This window comes from Globicephala melas, chromosome 20 (assembly GCF_963455315.2).
Source record: "Globicephala melas chromosome 20, mGloMel1.2, whole genome shotgun sequence".
In the NCBI taxonomy this organism is placed as follows: Eukaryota; Metazoa; Chordata; class Mammalia; order Artiodactyla; family Delphinidae; genus Globicephala; species Globicephala melas.
In genome coordinates this window covers 5,990,035-6,011,837 of record NC_083333.1, presented here as the reverse complement: position 1 = coordinate 6,011,837, position 21,803 = coordinate 5,990,035, and the positions used below count along the sequence as shown (strand labels likewise).

Here is a 21,803-nt window from a genome sequence, read left to right as displayed (position 1 = left end):
CATAACAGAACAATAAAAGGGATGGAAAGGGAGACTGAAGAACTGAGAAAATACACCAAGGACTAAAACAACACCACTAGAACCAACAAATAAATTAGAAACAGCAAAAAAATAGAAAAGATCTAACTGAAGTATTAACAAAGGTTTAAGATGATGATCTTTGATGCAGAGAAAAAGACAAAGACTGAGTAATTCCTCCAAATATCTGTTTAACTCTCTCATCTTACCCAACTACTTTTTCTTCGTCCTTGTCATCTTCTAAACTAACATGTAATTTACTCATCTGTTAGGTTAACTATTTATCACCTCTCCTCCTCCCACCAGAATGTAAGCTCCAGAAAGGCAGTGGCTTTGTTTTGTTTCACTGGCACAGAGGAGGGAATCACTAAATAGCTGAATGAACTAATGAATGCATGACGATATGGAAGACAAAGATGATCCTACAAAAAGATAAAAGATAAAAAGCAAATGGATCAGAAAAAGTATTGACATGATGACGATAAATTTCTATGAAATGAAGGAATAGTTAAATATTTAGGTAAAAAACAACAATGTATTCCAGAAAAAGTAATTCAAAATGATTTGCACCAAAACACACTGAACTTAAAGGATATAAAGAAAATACTCACCAGCTGTCCAAGCCAATAAAAAAGTAAGTCATTGAAAGTGGGATAAAATAATGACAGTATTTTACTTCCTCATAAAAATACTCAGCGCCAGGGAAAATAACTACAGTCTACAAAGTTTTGAAATAAATTGTTATTCTAGAAATTCTACAACCATTCAGATAGATTATTTAGGTGACAAAGCAACAGGAAATCAATCACTCCTTAACAATTAAGAATTTAGGGGGGCTTCCCTGCTGGTGCAGTGGTTGAGAGTCCAACTGCTGATGCAGGGGACACGGGTTCGTGCCCCGGTCCAGGAAGATCCCACATGCCACGGAGCGGCTGGGCCCGTGAGCCATGGCCACTGAGCCTGCGCGTTCGGAGCCTGTGCTCCGTGACGAGAGAGGCCACAACAGTGAGAGGCCCACGAACTGCAAAAAAAAAAAAAAAAAAAAAGAATTTCGGAAATAATGCCCCTATAAGCACATGTCGAAAAACTATGGGACAATGAAATTAAGCTGAAGACCTCAGAAATGGAAAACACTAGTAAAAGGACTAGTAGAGTGCACTGAATTGAATTAAATAAAAAAAAAAAGAATACAAAATACAGGAATACAAAAATGATTTAACTTCAAAAAATTAATGTAGATGGGGACGCAGTCTGAGGAGCAGGGGCGGGAGTTTCGAGACTAGGGCAGCGCCAAAGGCCACAGACACCCCAAAACACACCACCAGACGTGGACCTGCCCACCAGAAAGACAAGATCCAGCCTCATCCACCAGAACACAGGCACTAGTCCCCTCCACCAGGAAGCCTACACAACCCATGGAACCAACTTTATCCACTGGGGACAGACAACAAAAACAATGGGAACTACGAATCTGCAGCCTGCAAAAAGGAGACCCCAAACACAATAAGATAAGCAAAATGAGAAGACAGAAAAACACACAGCAGATGAAGGAGCAAGATAAAAACCCAACAGACCTAACAAATGAAGAGGAAATAGGCAGTCTACCTGAAAAAGAATTCAGAATAATGATAGTAAAGATGATCCAAAATCTTGGAGATAGAATAAATGCAAGAAACATTTAACTAGGACCTAGAAGAACTAAAGAGGAAACAAGCAACGACGAACAACACAATAAATGAAATTAAAAATTCTCTAGAAGGGATCAATAGCAGAATAACTGAGGCAGAAGAACGGATAAGTGACCTGGAAGATAAAATAGTGGAAATAACTACTGCAGAGCAGAATAAAGAAAAAAGAATGAAAAGAACTGAGGACAGTCTCAGAGACCTCTGGGACAACATTAAACGCACCAACATTCGAATTATAGGGGTTCCAGAAGAAGAAGAGAAAAAGAAAGGGACTGAGAAAATATTTGAAGAGATTATAGTTGAAAACTTCCCTAATATGGGAAAGGAAATAGTTACTCAAGTCCAGGAAGCACAGAGAGTTCCATACAGGATAAATCCAAGGAGAAACACGCCAAGACACATATTAATCAAACTGTCAAAATTAAATACAAAGAAAACATATTAAAAGCAGCAAGGGAAAAATAACACACAAGGGAATCCCCATAAGGTTAACAGCTGATCTTTCAGCAGAAATTCTGCAAGCCAGGAGGCAGTGGCAGGACATATTTAAAGTGTTTTAATTTCTCCATCAAATCTCACTCAGATTTGATGGAGAAATTAAAATCTTTACAGACGAGCAAAAGCTGAGGAGTTCAGCACCACCAAACCAGCTTTACAACAAATGCTAAAGGAACTTCTCTAGGCAAGAAACACAAGAGAAGGAAAAGACCTACAATAACAAACCCAAAGCAATTAAGAAAATGGTAACAGGAACATACATATCAATAATTACCTTAAATGTAAATGGATTAAATGCTCCCACCAAAAGACACAGACTGGCTGAATGGATACAAAAACAAGACCCATACATATGCTGTCTACAAGAGACCCACTTCAGACCTAGGGACACATACAGACTGAAAGTGAGGGGATGGAAAAAGATATTCCATGCAAATGGATATCAAAAGAAACCTGGAGTAGCAATTCTCGTATCAGACAAAATACACTTTAAAATAAAGACTATTACAAGAGACAAAGAAGGACACTACATCATGATCAAGGGATCAATCCAAGAAGAAGATATAACAATTGTAAATATTTATGCACCCAACATAGGAGCACCTCAATACATAAGGCAAATACTAACAGCCATAAAAGGGGAAATCGACAGTAACACATTCATAGTAGGGGACTTTAACACCCCACTTTCACCAATGGACAGATCATCCAAAATGAAAATAAATAAGGAAACACAAGCTTTAAATGGTACATTAAACAAGATGGACTTAATTGATATTTATAGGATATTCCATCAAAAAACAACAGAATACACATTTTTCTCAAGTGCTCATGGAACATTCTCCAGGATAGATCATATCTTGGGTCACAAATCAAGCGTTGGTAAATTTAAGAAAACTGAAATTGTATCAAGTATCTTTTCCAACCACAACGCTATGAGACTAGATATCAACTACAGGAAAAAATCTGCAAAAAATACAAACACATGGAGGCTAAACAATACACTACTTAATAACGAAGTGATCACTGGAGAAATCAAAGAGGAAATCAAAAAATACCTAGAAACAAATGACAATGAGACATGATGACCCAAAACCTATGGGATGCAGCAAAAGTAGTTCTAAGAGGGAAGTTTACAGCAATACAATCCTACCTTAAGAAACAGGAAACATCTCAAATAAACAACCTAACCTTGCACCTAAAGCAATTAGAGAAAGAACAAAAAAACCCAAGTTAGCAGAAGGAAAGAAATCATAAAGATCAGATCAGAAATAAATGAAAAAGAAATGAAGGAAACGATAGCAAAGATCAATAAAACTAAAAGCTGGTTCTTTTGAGAAGATAAACAAAATTGATAAACCATTAGCCAGACTCATCAAGAAAAAAATGGAGAAGACTCAAATCAATAGAATTAGAAATGAAAAAGGAGAAGTAACAACTGACACTGCAGAAATACAAAGGATCATGAGACATTACTACAAGCAACTCTATGCCAATAAAATGGACAAACTGGAAGAAATGGACAAATTCTTAGAAATGCACAACCTGTCAAGACTGAACCAGGAAGAAATAGAAAATATGAACAGACCAATCACAAGCACTGAAATTGAAACTGTGATTAAAAATCTTCCAACAAACAAAAGCCCAGGACCAGATGGCTTCACAGGCAAATTCTATCAAACATTTAGAGAAGAGCTAACACCTATCCTTCTCAAACTCTTCCAAAATATAGCAGAGGGAGGAACACTCCCAAACTCATTCTACAAGGCCACCATCACCCTGATACCAAAACCAGACAAAGATGTCACAAAGAAAGAAAACTGCAGGCCAATAACACTGATGAACATAGATGCAAAAATCCTCAACAAAATACTACCAAACAGAATCCAACAGCACATTAAAAGGATCATACACCATGATCTAGTGGGGTTTATCCCAGGAATGCAAGGATTCTTCAATATATGCAAATCAATCAACATGATACACCATATTAACAAATTGAAGAAGAAAAACAATATGATCATCTCAATAGATGCAGAGAAAGCTTTTGACAAAATTCAACACCCATTTATGATAAAAACCCTCCAGAAAGTAGGCAGAGAGGGAACTTTCCTCAACATAATAAAGGCCATATATGACAAACCCACAACCAACATTGTCCTCAATGGTGAAAAACTGAAAGCATTTCCACTAAGATCAGGAACAAGACAAGGTTGCCCACTCTCACCACTCTTATTCAACATAGTTTTGGAAGTTTTAGCCACAGCAATCAGAGAAGAAAAAGAAATAAAAGGAATCCAAATCGGAAAAGAAGAAGTAAAGCTGTCACTGTTTGCAGATGACATGATACTGTACATAGAGAATCCCAAAGATGGTACCAGGAAACTACTAGAGCTAATCAATGAATTTGGTAAAGTAGCAGGATACAAAATTAATGCACAGAAATCTCTGGCATTCCTATACACTAATGATGAAAAATCTGAAAATGAAATTAAGAAAACACTCCCATTTACCATTGCAACAAAAAGAATAAAATAACTAGGAATAAACCTACCTAAGGAGACAAAAGACCTGTATGCAGAAAATTATAAGACACTGATGAAAGAAATTAAAGATGATACAAATAGATGGAGAGATATACCATGTTCTTGGATTGGAAGAATCAACATTGTGAAAATGACTATACTACCCAAAGCAGTCTACAGATTCAATGCAATCCCTATCAAACTACCAATGGCATTTTTCACAGAACTAGAACAAAAACTTTCACAATTGGTATGGAAACACAAAAGACCCCAAAGAGCAAAAGCAATCTTGAGAACAAAATATGGAGCTGGAGAAATCAGGCTCCCAGACTTCAGACTATACTACAAGGCTACAGTAATCAAGACAGTATGGTACTGGCACAAAAACAGACATACAGATCAATGGAACAGGATAGAAAGCCCAGAGATAAACCCATGCACATATGGTCACCTTATCTTTGATAAAGGAGGCAAGAATATACAGTGGAGAAAAGACAGCCTCTTCAATAAGTGGTGCTGGGAAAACTGGACAGCTACATGTAAAAGTATGAGATTAGAACACTCCCTAACACGATACACAAAAATAAGCTCAAAATGGAATAAAGATCTAAATGTAAGGCCAGATACTATCAAAATCTTTGAGGAAAACATAGGCAGAACACTCTATGACATAAATCACAGCAAGATCCTTTTTGACCCACCTCCTAGAGAAACGGAAATAAAAACAAATGGGACCTAATGAAACTTAAAAGCTTTTGCACAGCGAAGGAAACCATAAACAAGATGAAAAGACAACCCTCAGAATGGGAGAAAATATTTGCAAATGAAGCAACTAACAAAGGATTAATCTCCAAAATTTACAAGCTGTTCATGCAGCTCAGTAACAAAAAAACAAACAACCCAATCCAAAAATGGGCAGAAGACCTAAATAGACATTTCTCCAAAGAAGATATACAGACCGCCAACAAACACATGAAAGAATGCTCAACGTCATTAACCACTAGAGAAATGCAAATCAAAACTACAATGAGATATCACCTCACACCAGTCAGAATGGCCATCATCAAAAAACCTACAAACAATGAATGCTGGAGAGGGTGTGGAGAAAAGGGAACAGTCTTGCAAGAGAATTTCTCTGACTTCAAGTACTTCTAGTTGGAGACATCAGGATTAACCAGGATTATTAACCTCATGAAATACAATTCAAGCAACTGTACAAATATTGACTCTCCACTATGGAGAACAGTATGGAGGTTCCTTAAAAAACTACAAATAGAACTACCATACAACCCAGCAATCCCACTACTGGGCATATACCCTGAGAAAACCATAATTCAAAAAGAGTCATGTACCAAAATGTTCATTGCAGCTCTATTTACAATAGCCAGGAGATGGAAGCAACCTAAGTGTCCATCAACAGATGAATGGATAAAGAAGATGTGGCACATATATACAATGGAATATTACTCAACCATAAAAAGGAATGAAACTGAGTTGTTTGTAGTGAGGTGGATGGACCTACAGACTGTCATACAGAGTGAAGTAAGTCAGAAAGAGAAAAACAAATACCATATGCTAACACATATATATGGAATCTTAGAAAAATAAAAAAAAGGTCATGAAGAACCTAGGGGTAAGACAGGAATAAAGACACAGACCTACTAGAGAATGGACTTGAGGATATGGGGAGGGGGAAGGATAAGCTGTGACAAAGTGAGAGAGTGGCATGGACACATATACACTACCAAACGTCAAATAGATAGCTAGTGGGAAGCAGCCGCCTAGCACAGGGAGATCAGCTAGGTGCTTTGTGACCACCTAGAGGGATAGAATAGGGAGGGTGGAAAGGAGCGAGACGCAAGAGATATGGGAACATGTGTGTATGTATAACTGATTCACTTTGTTATAAAGCAGAAACTAACACACCATTGTAAAGCAATTATACTCCAATAAAGTTGTTAAAAAATTAATGTAAACTCACATTGATGCTAAAAAAATTAAAATTTAAAATCATTTATGATAAAAATTCGTAGTAAACTAGAAATAGTAGCTAAAATGTAAAGCAAACATCACATTTGAGAAATTTTATAAGCTATTTCCATTAGTCAGCAATGTAACAAAGTTTCTATCATTGCCTCTCTCTATATATTGTAGTTTTCAGACAACGTAATAAGACACACTCATAATCACAACAAAAGATAAGAAATATGAGGTAAAAGAATTGAAAAGAGACAAAATTATCCTTATTTATAGACACTATGTCTACAAAGGAAATCCAAAAGAATCATCAGGTAAACTATTAGAACTATATAGGTACTAGAATTAAATCAACAATAACAAAAAAATCAGAAGCTTTTACACATACTAGTAATAAAAAATTAGAAAAAAATCCCCTTATACGATAACAAGGGCTACAAGGTACCTAGAAATAAATCCAACAAAAGGTGGGTGTGACCCTCATGGAAGAAACAATAAAACTGTACTAAAGGACATATAAAACACCTGAACAAATAAAAAAATATGCTACCTTTATATATGAAAAGAGTGAAATATTAAAATATCAATTCTCTTCTAATCTATAAATTCAATGCAATTCCAATCAAAATCCCTAGTTTTATTATGAAACTGAAGGTGACACTAAAACATTTAAATGACTTAAGGCAATTTTAAAGAATAAGATAAAGCACTACAGTAGAGAACAGGCTGAACAAAATAGCAAGACAATGAATGACTTTGCAGATCAAAAATGAAGATTTCGGTCTTTAAGAGCAATGGAAAGTCAACAGTGATTTTAAAACAAGTAAGACGACTTTGTCAAAAGTGTGCAAAAATGTACTGGAGAGGCTCAAAAGACAACCTGGGATGTCACTGAAAATGGTGGTATGGACCTAACAGAAATTCTCTTCTCCAAAACAGCAAGAAAATACTGGCAAAAAAGGTCAGAATCAGCTTTTTTAGAACTCTGGAAATTAACCAAAGGCTTACAGTAGTCCAGGGAGCATTTATTCAAGAACTGAATATTGGTAAGAACTCTATGGTGTTTTAACTTGCCCTATTTCCATCATCCCCTCCCTAGTGCCATGGTAGCCTAAAAACAAGAGACCACAATCATAGTACAGTAGAAAAATCAGCAGTCTGGCAGCCACTGCAAAGGGCAGATGAAGTTCCTTGAAAACCTCATCCCAGAGAATTATTGGACCTGTCTGGTGGTTCCCTGGAAGACACCACTCACAAGGCTGTCTTTATCTGACTTGACAGAGTTGCTGATGTAAAACAGCCTTCTCCTTGGGAGTATCTGTCGAAAAACGATCAAAGACAACTGTTGAACCTCAGGGTGGCCTGAGGCAGTGGGTAACAGTTTTCACAGTTGGGGAAAACAACCGATTAACCAAAAAGCTTAAAAGGAAGAAAAGCAGAGGAACAGACCGTCCATATGGGCTTGAAATCCCCAAAATATTCCTAGGGATCATGAAGATCACATGCATACACAGACCTTTGAGCATGATCAGGAAAGACTTAAGAAGGTCCTAAACTCTCAAGACAGATCTTGAGGACTGACATCAGGCTCTGCACAAGCAAGAACTGAAGGATAAGGCAAAGTTGTAAAATGCCTGGCTATGTGTTGAAGGCATACCCCAAGATGCACACAGAGTCTCTTGGCAGATTTGTGACTTATTAGCTACAGGTGTTTAAGAAAGTCTCTGTCAGCTCACTAGCTGACCATGAAGCTAACCAAGTGGACTTCAGTGGCCACACACAACTATGAATACAGACTTTAAGAATTAGTTCAGGGAATTCCCTGGCAGTCCAGTGGTTGAGACTCGGCACTTGCACTGCCGTGGGCCCAGATTCAATTTCCTGTCCAGGAACTAAGATCCCACAAGCCACGTGGTGTGTCCAAAAAAACCAAAACACAAACAATTAGCTCAGAAAAGTCACTAAGCAAAAAACAACAGCCAATAAAACCCAGCAAAAACAACCAACCTTGGGAAGAGGGGAAGATCTGATTTCCACAGTTGCCATTTCTATTATTTTAAACGTTCAGTTTTCAAACCCAATTTATGAGACATACAAAGAAACAAGAAAGTACAGTCCACACACAGAATAAACACATTCAATGAACTAAAGGAAACTGTCTAAAAAACTAAAGAAAACTATGAGAATATCTCACCAAATTGAGAATACCAATAAAAAGAATTTACAAAAAAAAAACAAACCTCAGGAGTTGAAAATACAACAATGCATTATATCTCAGACAAAGGAGATGTAAAAAACATAATCCACCTGTGTGCCAACATAAGTAAATCTGGCTAAAGAGATTTAACCAGAGATTCATAAAGCAACTTTACGTTTATGAGGGCACATGATTAATACCACCATTTCTTTCCTAGAAAAGAACAAAAATTCCTACTTCATCTCATCTTCATAATCTGGATGATCTCAGCCACTTCGGTAATGCTCTTATCCTACTGGCATAAGAAGAACAGAATCCTCTTGCTGTCGCTCCCACTCCTCACAAAATTCTATCATTTAATGTTGTCCTTTGCTCTCTTCTTGCATTTTCTTACATATCCATTTCACTCACGGATAGCAGGTTAAGGGATGAATTTTTTTTTTTTTTTGCGGTACATGGGCCTCTCACTGCTGTGGGTCTCTCCCATAGCGGAGCACAGGCTCTGGACGCGCAGGCTCAGCGGCCATGGCTCACGGGCCTAGCTGCTCCGCGGCATGTGGGATCTTCCCGGACCAGGAACCTGTGTCCCCTGCATCGGCAGGCAGACTCTCAACCACTGCGCCACCAGGGAAGCCCAAGGGATGAATTTTTAGCAAAGCTACACAATTACTTAAAATCTCTCACTGCTTATACTGCTATTAGATATATTCAGTATCATGAATCTCTAGGAATTCAGTTTACTAGCATATGAGAAAAACGTAAAAAATTCTTAGCCATCATTAAAATAACCCAAATTTCCTGCCATTTTCACAAATAATATGCTTTGTCATGTCCATATAAAACTGTCATTTTATTCAAACTATACAAGACTATCTCCAGAGAAATAGGAAATTATGAGACTGATAACTGATGAAAAACTGAAACTGAAACACTTCTTTGATTCAGATGTACTATAATGTTCAGAGAGATTAAAATTTTAACTTTTTCTTACCATTAGCAAGCCAAACAGGCTTCCAACGAAAAAAAGATTCATTTTAGGAAAAACAGACTTATGAAGACTACTTTAGTTATTCAAGAAAGTGTTTTTATTTTTTTTTATCTGGGGGAACTCTTTATTTATTTATTGGCCACGCAGCTTGTGGGATCTTAGTTCCCCGACCAGGGATCGAACGCGCACCCCTTGCATTGGGAGCACGGAGTCTTAACCACTGGACTACCAGGGAAGTCCCAAGAAAGTGTTTTTAAAAGACTGGAGTTGGGACTTCCCTGGTGGTGCAGTCATTAAGAATCCACCTGCCAATGCAGGGGACACAGGTTTGAGCCCTGGTCCAGAATATCCCACATGCTGAGGAGCAACTAAGCCCATAAGCCCATGAACCACAACCACTGAGTCTGCACTCTAGAGCCCGCGAGCCACAACTACTGAGCCCACACACCACAACTACTGAGTCCACGTGCCACAACTACTGAAGCCCATGCCTAGAGACCATGCTCTGCCACAAGAGAAGCCACCACAATGAGAAGCCCACGCACTGCAATGAAGAGCAGCCCCTGCTCGCCGAAACTAGAGAAAGCCCACATGCAGCAACGAACACCCAACTCAGCCAAAAAATTTAAAAAAATTAAAGACCTAACTGCTTCTATAAAAAAATAAATAAATAAAAGATAAAAGACTGGAGTTAAAGTGGTGAGAGATTAAGAAATAGGAATAACCTTCCCAGACTGCAAACAATACTACAAAGCTACAGTGATCAAAACAGTGTGTTATTGGCACAAACACAGACATACGGATCAACGGGACAGAACAGAGAGCTCAGAAATAAACCCACACAACTACAGTCAATTAATCTTCAACAAAGGAGGCAAGAATATAAAATGGGAAAAAGACAGTCTCTTCAGTAAACAGTGCTGGGAAAGTCGGACAGCGGCATGTAAATCAATAAAGTTAGAACACACCCTCACACCATGCACAAAAATAAACTCGAAATGGCTTAAAGACTTAAACACAAGATATGACACCATAAAGCTCCTAGAAGAAATCATAAGCAAAACATTCTCTGACATAAATCATACCAACGTTTTCTTAGGTCAGTGTCCCAAGGCAATAGAAATAAAAACAAAAATAAACAAATGGGACCTAATCAAATTTGCAAGCTTTTGCACAGCAAAGGAAACCATAGGCAAAACGAAAAGACAACCTACAGAATGGGAGAAAACATCTGCAAATGATGCAACCGACAAGGGCTTAATCTCCAAAATATATAAACAGCTCATACAACTCAACAACAACAGAACAACCCACCCAACTGAAAAATCAGCAGAAGACCTAAATAGACATTTCTCCAAAGAAGACTTACAGATGGCCCTAGGCACATGAAAAGGTGCTCAACATCACTAATTATTAGAGAAATTCAAATCAAAACTACAATGAGGTACCACTTCATATCAGTCAGAATGGCCATCATTAAAAAATCTACAAATAACAAGTGCTGGATAGGCTATGGAGAAAAGGGGACCCTCCTACTCTGTTGGTGGGAATGTAAGTTGGTACAGCCACTATGGAAAACAGTATGGAAGTTCCTCAGAAAACTAAAAATAGAACTACCATATGATCCAGCAATCCCACTCCTGGGCATATATATCTGGACAAAACTATAATTAGAAAAGATACATGCACCCCTATGTTCATAGCAGCACTATTCACAAACAGCCAAATGTCCATCAACAGGTGAATGGATAAAGAAGATGTGGTACATATATAAAATGGAATATTACTCAGCCATAAAAAAGAATGGAATAATGCCATTTGCAGCAACACTGATAGACCTAGAGATTATCATACTAAGCAAAGTAAGTCAGAAAGAGAAAGACAAATACCATATGATATCACTTATATGTGGAATCTAAAATACGATACAAATCAATGTATCTACAAAACAAAAACAGGGACTTCCCTGGTGGTCCACTGGTTAAGACTCCGCACTCCCAATGCAGGGGGCCCGGGTTCAATCCCTGGTCAGGGAACTAGATCTCTCATGCCGCAACTAAACATCCCGTATGCAGCAACGAAGATCCCACTTGCTGCAACTAAGACCTGGTGCAGCCAAATAATTAAATAAATAATAAATATTTTTTAAAAACCCAAAACATGGGCTTCCCTGATGGTGCAGTGGTTGAGAGTCTGCCTGCCGATGCAGGGGATACGGGTTCGTGCCCCGGTCCAGAAACATCCCACATGCCGAGGAGCGGCTGGGCCCGTGAGCCATGCCTGCGCGTCCGGAGCCTGTGCTCCGCAACGGGAGAGGCCACAAGAGTGAGAGGCCCGCGTACCGCAAAACAAAAACAGACTCACAGATATAGAGAACAGACTTGTGGTTGCTGCGGGGTGGGGAAGGCGGGAGGGAAGGAATGGGAGTTTGGGATAGCAGAGGAAAACTATTATATATAGGATGGATAAACAACAAGGTCCTTCTGTAGGGCACAGGAAACTATATTCAATCCTGTGACAAACCAATGGAAAAGAATATGAAAAAGAATATATATATGTGTGTAACTGAGTCACTTTGCTGTACAGAAGAAATTAACACAACACTGTAAATCAACTATACCTCAATAAAATTAAAAAAAAAGAAATAGTAAAAGCAATGAAAATATACCATGTAATCTGGTAATTTGCAAATGTTTCTAATTTGGGGGATATACAAATACAGTCACGTATTTTTTAAAGCACTGATTTCCTTCTGTTCTTCAAAAATTATAACAATGAAATGAATACAATTTTGAAAAAAAAGAAAAAAGCTCATACTGTCACCAAAAAAACCCAAACCAATTCTCTTTTATTTTCCACTTATATATCCATATAGTTCTGTACAACCATATATACATATTCAATTTTGTATTCTGCTTATTTCATCTTCTTTCATGCTTTTAAATGGTTCCAGTACTCTCTCTCATTATGACTTCTATCAGATTAAATGTGTTATTTCCTGTTATATTTTAATATGATTTGGAAGCTAAGTATCTTACAGGAAATTCTTAAAGTTCACCATAAATTTTTCTTAAAAATTATTTTTCAATTATAAAAACTATTGTGGAAAATTTAGAAAATACAGAAAAGCATAAAAATCAAAATAACCACTCATAGGTCCACCAACGACAACTACCATTAATATTCTGAAATGCTCTCTTTACTCTTTTTTCCTTTCATTTTATTTCTAACAATTCTGTAATATACACTGCACCTCACTTTACTTAGCCATGTTTTCACTGTTGAAAGTTGGACTGGTTCTAAGATTTTACTATCATAAACAACCGTGAAATAAAGACTTCTGAATACCTATAAATCTTTAATGCAAACTTCTGGCAACTTCCTTAGGAGAGAATTTTAGAAGGGAAAATTCTGGCACAGCCTCTGTCTTCTGATTGATACAGTGGGTTAAATATACTTGATTCTTAAAGGATTGATACAAATTGCAAAACTGCCTTCCAAAAAGGGGCAATGATTTACAAGAACAAAATTTTGAATTTCAGAATTTCCCATTTCACCAAAACCTTGCCATTATCATTTTTTAAAGTATTTTCTAACATAGTAAAAAAAAAAAATGGCAGCTTACTGTTGCCCTAATTTACATTTCTTAGATATACTAAGATTAAATATTTTTAATGTTTATTAGATATTTCCATTTCTTCTACATTTCTCTATGTATTTTCCTTAGTTTTCTGCTGGAGTTTTAATGCTTTCCTTATAGTTTCTGTAACTGTTCTATAGTTTATGAAATTGAAAGCTTAACCTATAAAAGGACTATACCATGGCTTCTGAGTACTCAAAGTGCAATTATTATCATCTACCATTTATCTAACATATTTGATATATACACAAAAAACTAAATTAATGAACTTAAGCTATCTATTTTAACTTAATATTCTCTTTTAAAGAGATCAATAAGTTTTGCATCTTTATCCAACAGCGACTATTCTCAGCTTGTATGGATCATACCTCTTCATGGCATATGAATTATATTACAAAACTGGATCTCACAAGGTTATTATTATCTAGAAATGAGCATTTCAATTGCCAAGACTAAAAGAAAAATTCATTATGTTCTGCAAAATGAGCAAGCATTTATCACGGAGAAATATCTAAAAGGAAGTTCCATGTTTGTCGTGCAACATCTATTTTAGTCACTAGCCACTTCATAACACTTGTGAAATACTGGTTGTCACACATACTTTGGATAATTGTATACATCATGGGTCAGCAAGTTACAGCCAAATCTCAGCCATCCCCACTTTTGTAAATAAAGTTTTATTAGAACACATTTATTAGTCATGCTCATTCATTTACATATTATCTAATGGCTGCTTTCACACTAGGAGATCAAAGTTGACTACTTAGCTTGCAAAGCCTAAAACATCTACTCTCTGGCTCTTTACAATATAGACAGCTAAAACATCTGAGTAAATGATTTTACTCATTCTTAGAAGTCAGCACAAACATTCGGATCCTAACTCATGGAGCTCATACTCTAGTACAGTGAAAGACTTGTATGCAACTAACTTATAATACAAGATATAAAAAGCTAAGTGCTCTAAGAAAGGTAAAGAGTGTCAGAAAAAGAGAGTCTTTCTAGTGGGGAAAATCTTGAAGGAAGCAACTTTTGCACTGGGTTTTAAGGGATGGCTATAATTTGGACATACAGGATGGAGAGACTTCCAGTGTGAAGAAAAGTAGAGTTGTGAACGAATACAAACATAACAGTGTACTTTGCATGGAGAAGCACAGTTAGGAGAAAATGCTAATAAGTCCTTTGAAGCCAAAGCATAGGGAAGGCTTTCAATGTCAGGATGAGCAGTTTAGATTTTAAATACAATTAGGTTCAAGAGTAAGGAAGTTAACAGTGATTAGAACTGTGCTTTCGGAAGATCAATCTATCAACAGTATTTGAAATGAATTTGAGGAGAGAGAGGTGATAAGGAAATTGTTACAAAGCTATAATAATCCATGACAGAAGTAATGAAGGTGGTGGCAATGGGACTGGAAAGAGAGGAGAGACTGGGAAAAAATGAAACAAACACACTATCTTAGCAAAACCACTCAAACACTTATTATCAGACAGCAGCATTTGGATATAATATAAACCTTACTCATATGGGGTAAAAACTCTTCATCTCCTCTACCTTTGAACAAAATGATAATTGTTTCTATTTAGTTCTGATAATTTCAGAAAGAGGGACTATTTAAATAATAATTTAAAGTGCTGGACTACCACTTTCTCCCATTTTTAAACTAACTCTGGATACAAACACACACTGAAACAGAATTCGCTTGCTAGGGCTCCCTCTGCTTGACCACTGGAATAAAAGTCTGATCTTAAATTTGGGCTCTTAGTTGCTTCTGCTGAATTCCTGAAAATAAGAATAGTTGGATTTGCTTCAGAAGCTCCTCGCCAGGTTTATCAAATGCTCTCCTCAGGAGGGGAAACATAAAATATCTTTCTCTGTATTTTCCAAAACACCAATAATTTTATTATTTCTTAACTGATTAATTTTTAAAGAAGAGAGTTTTAGATTCACTGACATAGAGAAGAGACTTGTGGTTATCAAGGGGGAGGTGGGTGGGAGAGGAATTGATTGGGAGTTTGGGATTAGCAGATGCAAACTATTATATATAGAATGGATAAACAACAAGGTCCTACTGTATAGCACAGGAAACTATATTCAATATCCTGTGATAAACCATAATGGAAAAGAATATGAAAAAGAATGTGTGTGTATGTGTATGTATGTGTGTGTGTGTGTGTGTGTGTGTATAAACTGAGTCACTTTGCTGTACAGCAGAAATTAACATAACATTGTAAATTAACTATATTTCAATAAAATAAATTTTTTAAAAAGAAGAGTTTTATATTCAAAGCTCACAAACATTTAAATAATATACAAATAATATAAGCTGGAATTCACCAGACTGATGTTTTATAGGTAAGGAAATTATTCTAAAGACCGGTTTTATATTCTCTGCTCATTAAGAACTAAACTGCATCTCCCTGTCAGTTGGCTTCTGGCTGGGTTCTACCAACGGAATACAAAAACAGTATATTGGAGGGTAGGAGAAAGGGAGAAGACGAGGTATTTCTCCCTGCCTCTCTCTCTACCTAAGACTGAATCTCCCCGTGGCTTCAACTCCTTTTGGAAAAGTCCAGTTCCCACCAAGTAACCCTAGCCTCTGGCCTCCAGGTCCAACTCCTACCTGTATCCCTCTCCATTTATCACTTCTTGCCTTTTACTACTGCTAATCTCTGGGTTGCTTCACCATCTCTTGTAGCTTCTCAAGTCTTCCATCACCCATGTAACCAATATCTGCATTAAAGTCTCTCTATGTAAAAGGAAGGAGGGTGGGAGGAAGGGAGGGAAGAGCAAAATGGCCCTAGGCCTTTCTTTTCTGACTCTAGTGTACCCACCGTCCAGCTTCCACTAGCCTCATTTCACAATGGAAAAGAAACAGCAATCACATCAGTAAACTTTCTAGATCACTTGTATAAACCCATCCTTCTCAAACTGGAGTATATGTTGCTTTGCATTACGTGGGTATGCCAGGACGATTTATGTGAAACTACAAGATAACCATGACGTATTTTTCTGTTGTGTCTACAGTGATTTTAAAAAATTATTTGTATATTAAAACAAACCACAAGGGTAGTGTCAATTCAATGGGGAAGAGCCTTCAACAAATGGTGTTGGGACAACTGGATATCCATCCACATGCAAAGAGTGAAACTGAACCCCCATCTCATAACCGTATAAAAATTAACTCAAAATGGATCATAGATGTAATTTTAGAACTAAAACTACAAAATTCTTAGAAGAAAACATATGCGTAAATCTTTGTGACCCTGGATTAAGCAATGGTTTCTTAGGTATGACACCAAAGCAGTAGCAACCTAAGAAAAAAAATATATTGGACTTTCTTAAAAATTGAACTTTTGTACTTCAAAGGACGTTATCAAGAAAGTGAAAAGACAATTCACAGAATGGGAGAAAATATTTACAAATTACATCTAATAAGAGACTTGTATCTAGAATGTATAAAGGAATCTTACAACTCATAACAAAATGACAACCCAATTAAAAACTAGGCAAATGATATGAACAGACATTTCTCTAAAGATGATACATAAATGGCCAATATCCTTGGTCGTAAGTAAAATGCAAATCAAAACCACAATGAGATAGTTGTCTGGGGCATAATGTGGGGAAGCAAACTAACTGCAAAGGGGCGTTTCAGGGAAGAGAGAAATATTCTACAATACATCTTGACTGGGGTGTATATATTTGTCAAAAGTCACCAACCTGTACACTTAAAATCCATGTTTATATGCAAATTATATGTAAATTATCAACTTTAAAAAATGTAAGCCATCTAGAGTCTATTTCTTCAACAGAAGAAAAGAAGCAAAGGATCAAATATGTTCAATTACCTAACCATGCTATTATATAATTAGTAAAAACTGAAAGAGAAGTGATTTTTTCTGCCAGAGCAAAGGAAGTATGAAATTGATACAAAGTCTTTTAGAAATACAGAAAATAACTGAAGTATTAAATAAGCACACATTTGGGGGTTTTATAAACTGCTGTAAACTGGGGCTTCATAGGAAAACACTGTTTTGGCTGCTAAAACATAAAATGTTCATATTAGATGTCATTATCATCAATGCTAACTTTATACACTACCATAGTACAACTGAATAACTACACTTAGCAGACACTGAGTAACCACAAAAGTAGTCTCATAAGAAACTACTTTGCTAATAAAAATTTCTAGGAAACTGGCAACATCTTAATAGCTTATTTCCAGGGATCTTTACAGCAACAATTTTGTTATATATCAGTATTATTGTCTGAAATTACTCTGTATAACTGCTCAAAAATAACTGAAGTTCATAGCCTTGGGGGAAAAAAAAATCTCTTAGATTATCTGTGTATCACCTACAAAAAAAAAAAGCAGACCTTTCTTCTTTATTCTTTTTGATAATTCTGTAAATTATAATGCTACAGATATGCTGTATTAACAAATACCTAAAGCAAGCAAAGACATTAAATTCACAAGTTCAATTTAAAAAAAAAATTTCCAACAATGCAGTAGAAAAACAGTTTCCCTTACCTCATCATCATCATCAGAATCATTCCCAAACACTGAAGGTTTTTGCAAAACAGGGTGCAACTGCTGTGCTTTCTTTGGCAAAGTAAGCCCATACCTGCATTTTTTTTTTGAAATAGAAATTACACCATTATATTTAAATGTTAAACAATAATACAGCCACTACCTCCTCCAGACGAAGCTACCAAGTCAAAACATGTCACATAACCTATGAACATATAACACTGGTTCTGATTTTCAACTATCTAAAAGTTCTAATATGCACTAAGTTTTTATAATTATTACTTTAAGTGATTATTTGTGGGCCAAAATCAAAATACCATTTTAATCAAAGAAGGGAAGTGAATGAAGAGTTCAGAAATGTTTTAGATGGTGAAATGATAGCAAGGTTTTAAAAAGAACATGTTAGTGGAAAGCTCAGTTGATGTCCACTAAAAATAAAAATGCTCTAAATTATCCTTGTGATCTAACAAGAGTCAAGAAAATACTTGTTTTTTTTTTCCTATTGGGTACACAATTTTAAAGAAGTTATTGGATAAAGGTTAATGTCATCCATGAAAATTTTTTAAAAGATTACATTAACTGAGAAACCCAAGTAGCCACGGGGCAAATTGCCATTACACTTTATTAAGCACACTTGCTTTGTCTTGGAGCACCTGAAAGAACCATCCCATCAGATCCAACTCATTTAGTTTCTCACGTTTTGGCCTTTAAGACGCAGAAATCACAGAAGGCCGCATCACAAGCGAGGATTATACATCAAAGATAAAACTTCCAAGAACATATAACATTTGTCTCTTTTGTGGCAACGTATACCCCAATTCCCTATATGCCTACCCTTTTCTGTGGCTTCTCAGCACAACAGTCCTAAACCGAGAAGGGAGGGCGGTAATCAGAACTTGACCTGCCAAGTAGAACAAGGCCCTCTAAGAAAGCCAGGAATTGTCTCTCTTCTCATTGCCCCTGAAAGCATCCAACCGGGGAGAAACTCAAGCGCGGGGTAGGAAGCAAGACTGAGGGGCCTCAGACCGAGCTTTTGGAAAATAGAAAAGTCTCGCTCTCTGCCCCTCAGCCTAACTTCCTTTATTTCCTCACAAGTTTCTCCCTCAAACTTCGGGCTTCCATCCTGGAAAATGTGGGGGGGGGGGGATGGGAATATATGTTCCTCAGGATTTCTCGCTTTCCCCCATCTCTATCCCTGACGACACAGCCCCTTCACTTCCAGCGCACTTCTACTGCTCGGCCAAAGACACAGTCGCCGTGGTGTCTCACTCCCCAGCCTAACCCTAACTCCCAGGTCACTCACTGCCTGCCCGGAATCGCCATCTTGCTCCCGTCTCCGCTGAACGTGGCCGACGCCGACGTGACGCTGACGCAGACGCCGACGTCGAACGTGAGCTCTCGCGCGGGTTTGGGCGGCCTAGACCCCGCCTACCGGCTGGGTTCGCGTTTTGTGTTGCTTCCGCACTGCTGGGAATCTGATGCTTGGCTTTGGGCGTTGTTTTGAAAACCGACAGACTGCCTCGAAATCAGTGTGAAGAAAGGAATGGCAAAATTTTAGGCCGGAGGTTCGCAGAGAGTGGTCCTGGGACCAGCAGAATCGGCATCACCCGGGACTTTGTTAGAAATGCAAAATTTCCGGCTCTGTTCCACATCTACGGAATCAGAAACTCTGGGACGGGGCCCAGAAATCTGAATTTTAACGAGCCCTCCAGGTAATTCTGATACTCAAGTTTGAAAACCACTGCCCTAGGCTATCGATTTCCCCCCGCCCCCGAGGTACTCAGCGTGAGTATACTCGACTCAGGGTAATTTGGCAGAAGATGAAAATCTGTACGCTAACTATCTCATTATAGGACAGAAATGATTAATAAAATACCATGGTACCACTGGGTATAGGAAGTAAAATTATATATGATACTTTTTAAAAAATGCTAGTCACACTTCACCTGTGGACCCACTCATTCTCGGCCCTTTCCAAACTAGTAACAGCAAAGAGATCTTTTGCATTACCGACAGAAGAATGTTAAAATCTCCAGCTGTAATTGTGGATTTGTCTATTTATCTTTTTACTCCTGTCATGTTTTGTTTCATGTATTTTGAAGTTTTGTTATTAGATATATAAACATGTAGGATTGTTGTGTCCTCTTACATTGACCCCCTATACCATTAAGAAATGATCCTCTTTATTTTTTTATTTATTTTTATCTACTTTATCTGATATTAATGTAACCAGCATTGTTAGCATAGTGTATCTTTTCCCGTCCTTTTTACTTTTAACCTATTTTAATTAGTTTGTGTCTATATATTTAAAGTGGTTCTCTTGTTGATAGCATATAGTTGGGTCTTGCTCTTTTATCCAGTTTGGCAATTTCTTCCTTTTAACGTGGGTATTTAGAACATTTTCATTAAAGCAGTTATTAGTATAGTTGCAATTTGTTTTCTCTTTTTCCTATCTGTTTTTTGTGCTCCCCCCTCCACCTTCCCCCGGCCTTTTGAATTAATAAATTTTTATGACTCTGCTTAAGATTTTTATGCTTCAACTTCTTTGTTGGCTTATTGGCCATACTTTGCTTTTTTTTTTTTTTTTTTTAAGGTTTTGCTTTAGGGTTTCTGGTACACATCTTTAACTTATCACAGTCTACCTTCACGTAAGAATGAAGTACTTTCTGTATAGTATAAAAACTTTATAAAAGTATAGTTACATTTTCCCTGAGACTTTGTGCTGTATTTGTCACACATTTTACTTCTACCTATATTATAAATGCACAATAAATTATCATTTTTGCTTTAAACAGTCAATTATCTTTTAAAAATATTTTTAAATAAGAAAAACGTTATGTTTATCCACATATTTACCATTTCCCGTGGCTGCGTATCTTTGTGTAGATCCAGATTTCTTTTTCTTTTTAGCAGGAAAGGGTGGGGTAGTGGGAGGAGGAATTGGATGGTCAAAGGGCACAAACTTCCAGTTATAAGATAAAAAAGTATTAGGATGTAATGTACAACATGATTAATATAGTTGACATTGCTGTATGTTATATATGCAAGTAGTTAAGAGGGTAAATCCTAAGAGTTCTCATCACAAAGAAAAATATTTTTTCTTTTTCTTTTATATCTATGTGAAATGATGTATGTTCACTAAATTTATTGTAATCATTTCATAATGTATGTAAGTCAAATTATTATGCTGTACACCGTAAACTTATACAGTGCTGTATGTTAATTATATCTTAATAAAACTGGAAGAAATAAAGTTGAAAGAAAATGCAAAAGAATCCACAGGCACACGTTCTATTAGCTGTCAGAACGATGACATCATCACACATCATGAAGCCTCTGCAAAGTTCAGTTGCACACTGGTGTGAGGATGAGTGAAAAAGGCAAATTGTTAGAAATATAGTTTTGACCTGGAAAATTCCAAAAGTGTTTTAGGGACCTTTGGGAGTCCACAGACCACATTTTGATATCCACTCTTCTAAATGAATTAATGCTGAGATATATTATTAAAGGAATTATATAGCTTTGCATATAGGAATATGCTGAATGTCTTTTTTTCCCCCAAAGTGATTAGGGTAAGGCTAGATAGAAACCAAATATGAAATCTGCTTGGGGCACAGTGAAATAAGAGGGAAAAAATATATATACATATGTAGACACATATATTGGTTTCTGTCCCAGATTCCCAGTACAGAGCTCCTAAAACCTTTGTGATTTCCTGAGTAATTAGAGCACTAAGAGCAACT

At 36.9% G+C, this 21,803-nt stretch overlaps 1 protein-coding gene across 2 annotated transcripts in view; it reads right to left on the bottom strand.

The window, feature by feature from the left end:
- The window catches only part of NSRP1 (nuclear speckle splicing regulatory protein 1), a 64,628-nt gene extending 45,219 nt beyond the window's left edge, over positions 1-19,409 (bottom strand). The window contains exons 1-2 of one of the 2 annotated variants that reach the window (XM_030861918.2): positions 19,364-19,409; positions 18,061-18,154 (exon numbers count right to left, since the gene is read on the bottom strand). In XM_030861918.2, the coding sequence (XP_030717778.1) occupies positions 18,061-18,154; positions 19,364-19,383 (114 nt within the window). In that variant the 5' untranslated portion in view covers positions 19,384-19,409. Of the gene's footprint in view, positions 1-18,060; positions 18,155-18,894; positions 19,042-19,363 lie in introns of those variants that run through there. The other variant, XM_030861919.3, reaches the window with a different exon arrangement.
- Positions 19,410-21,803: the final 2,394 nt, after the last annotated feature.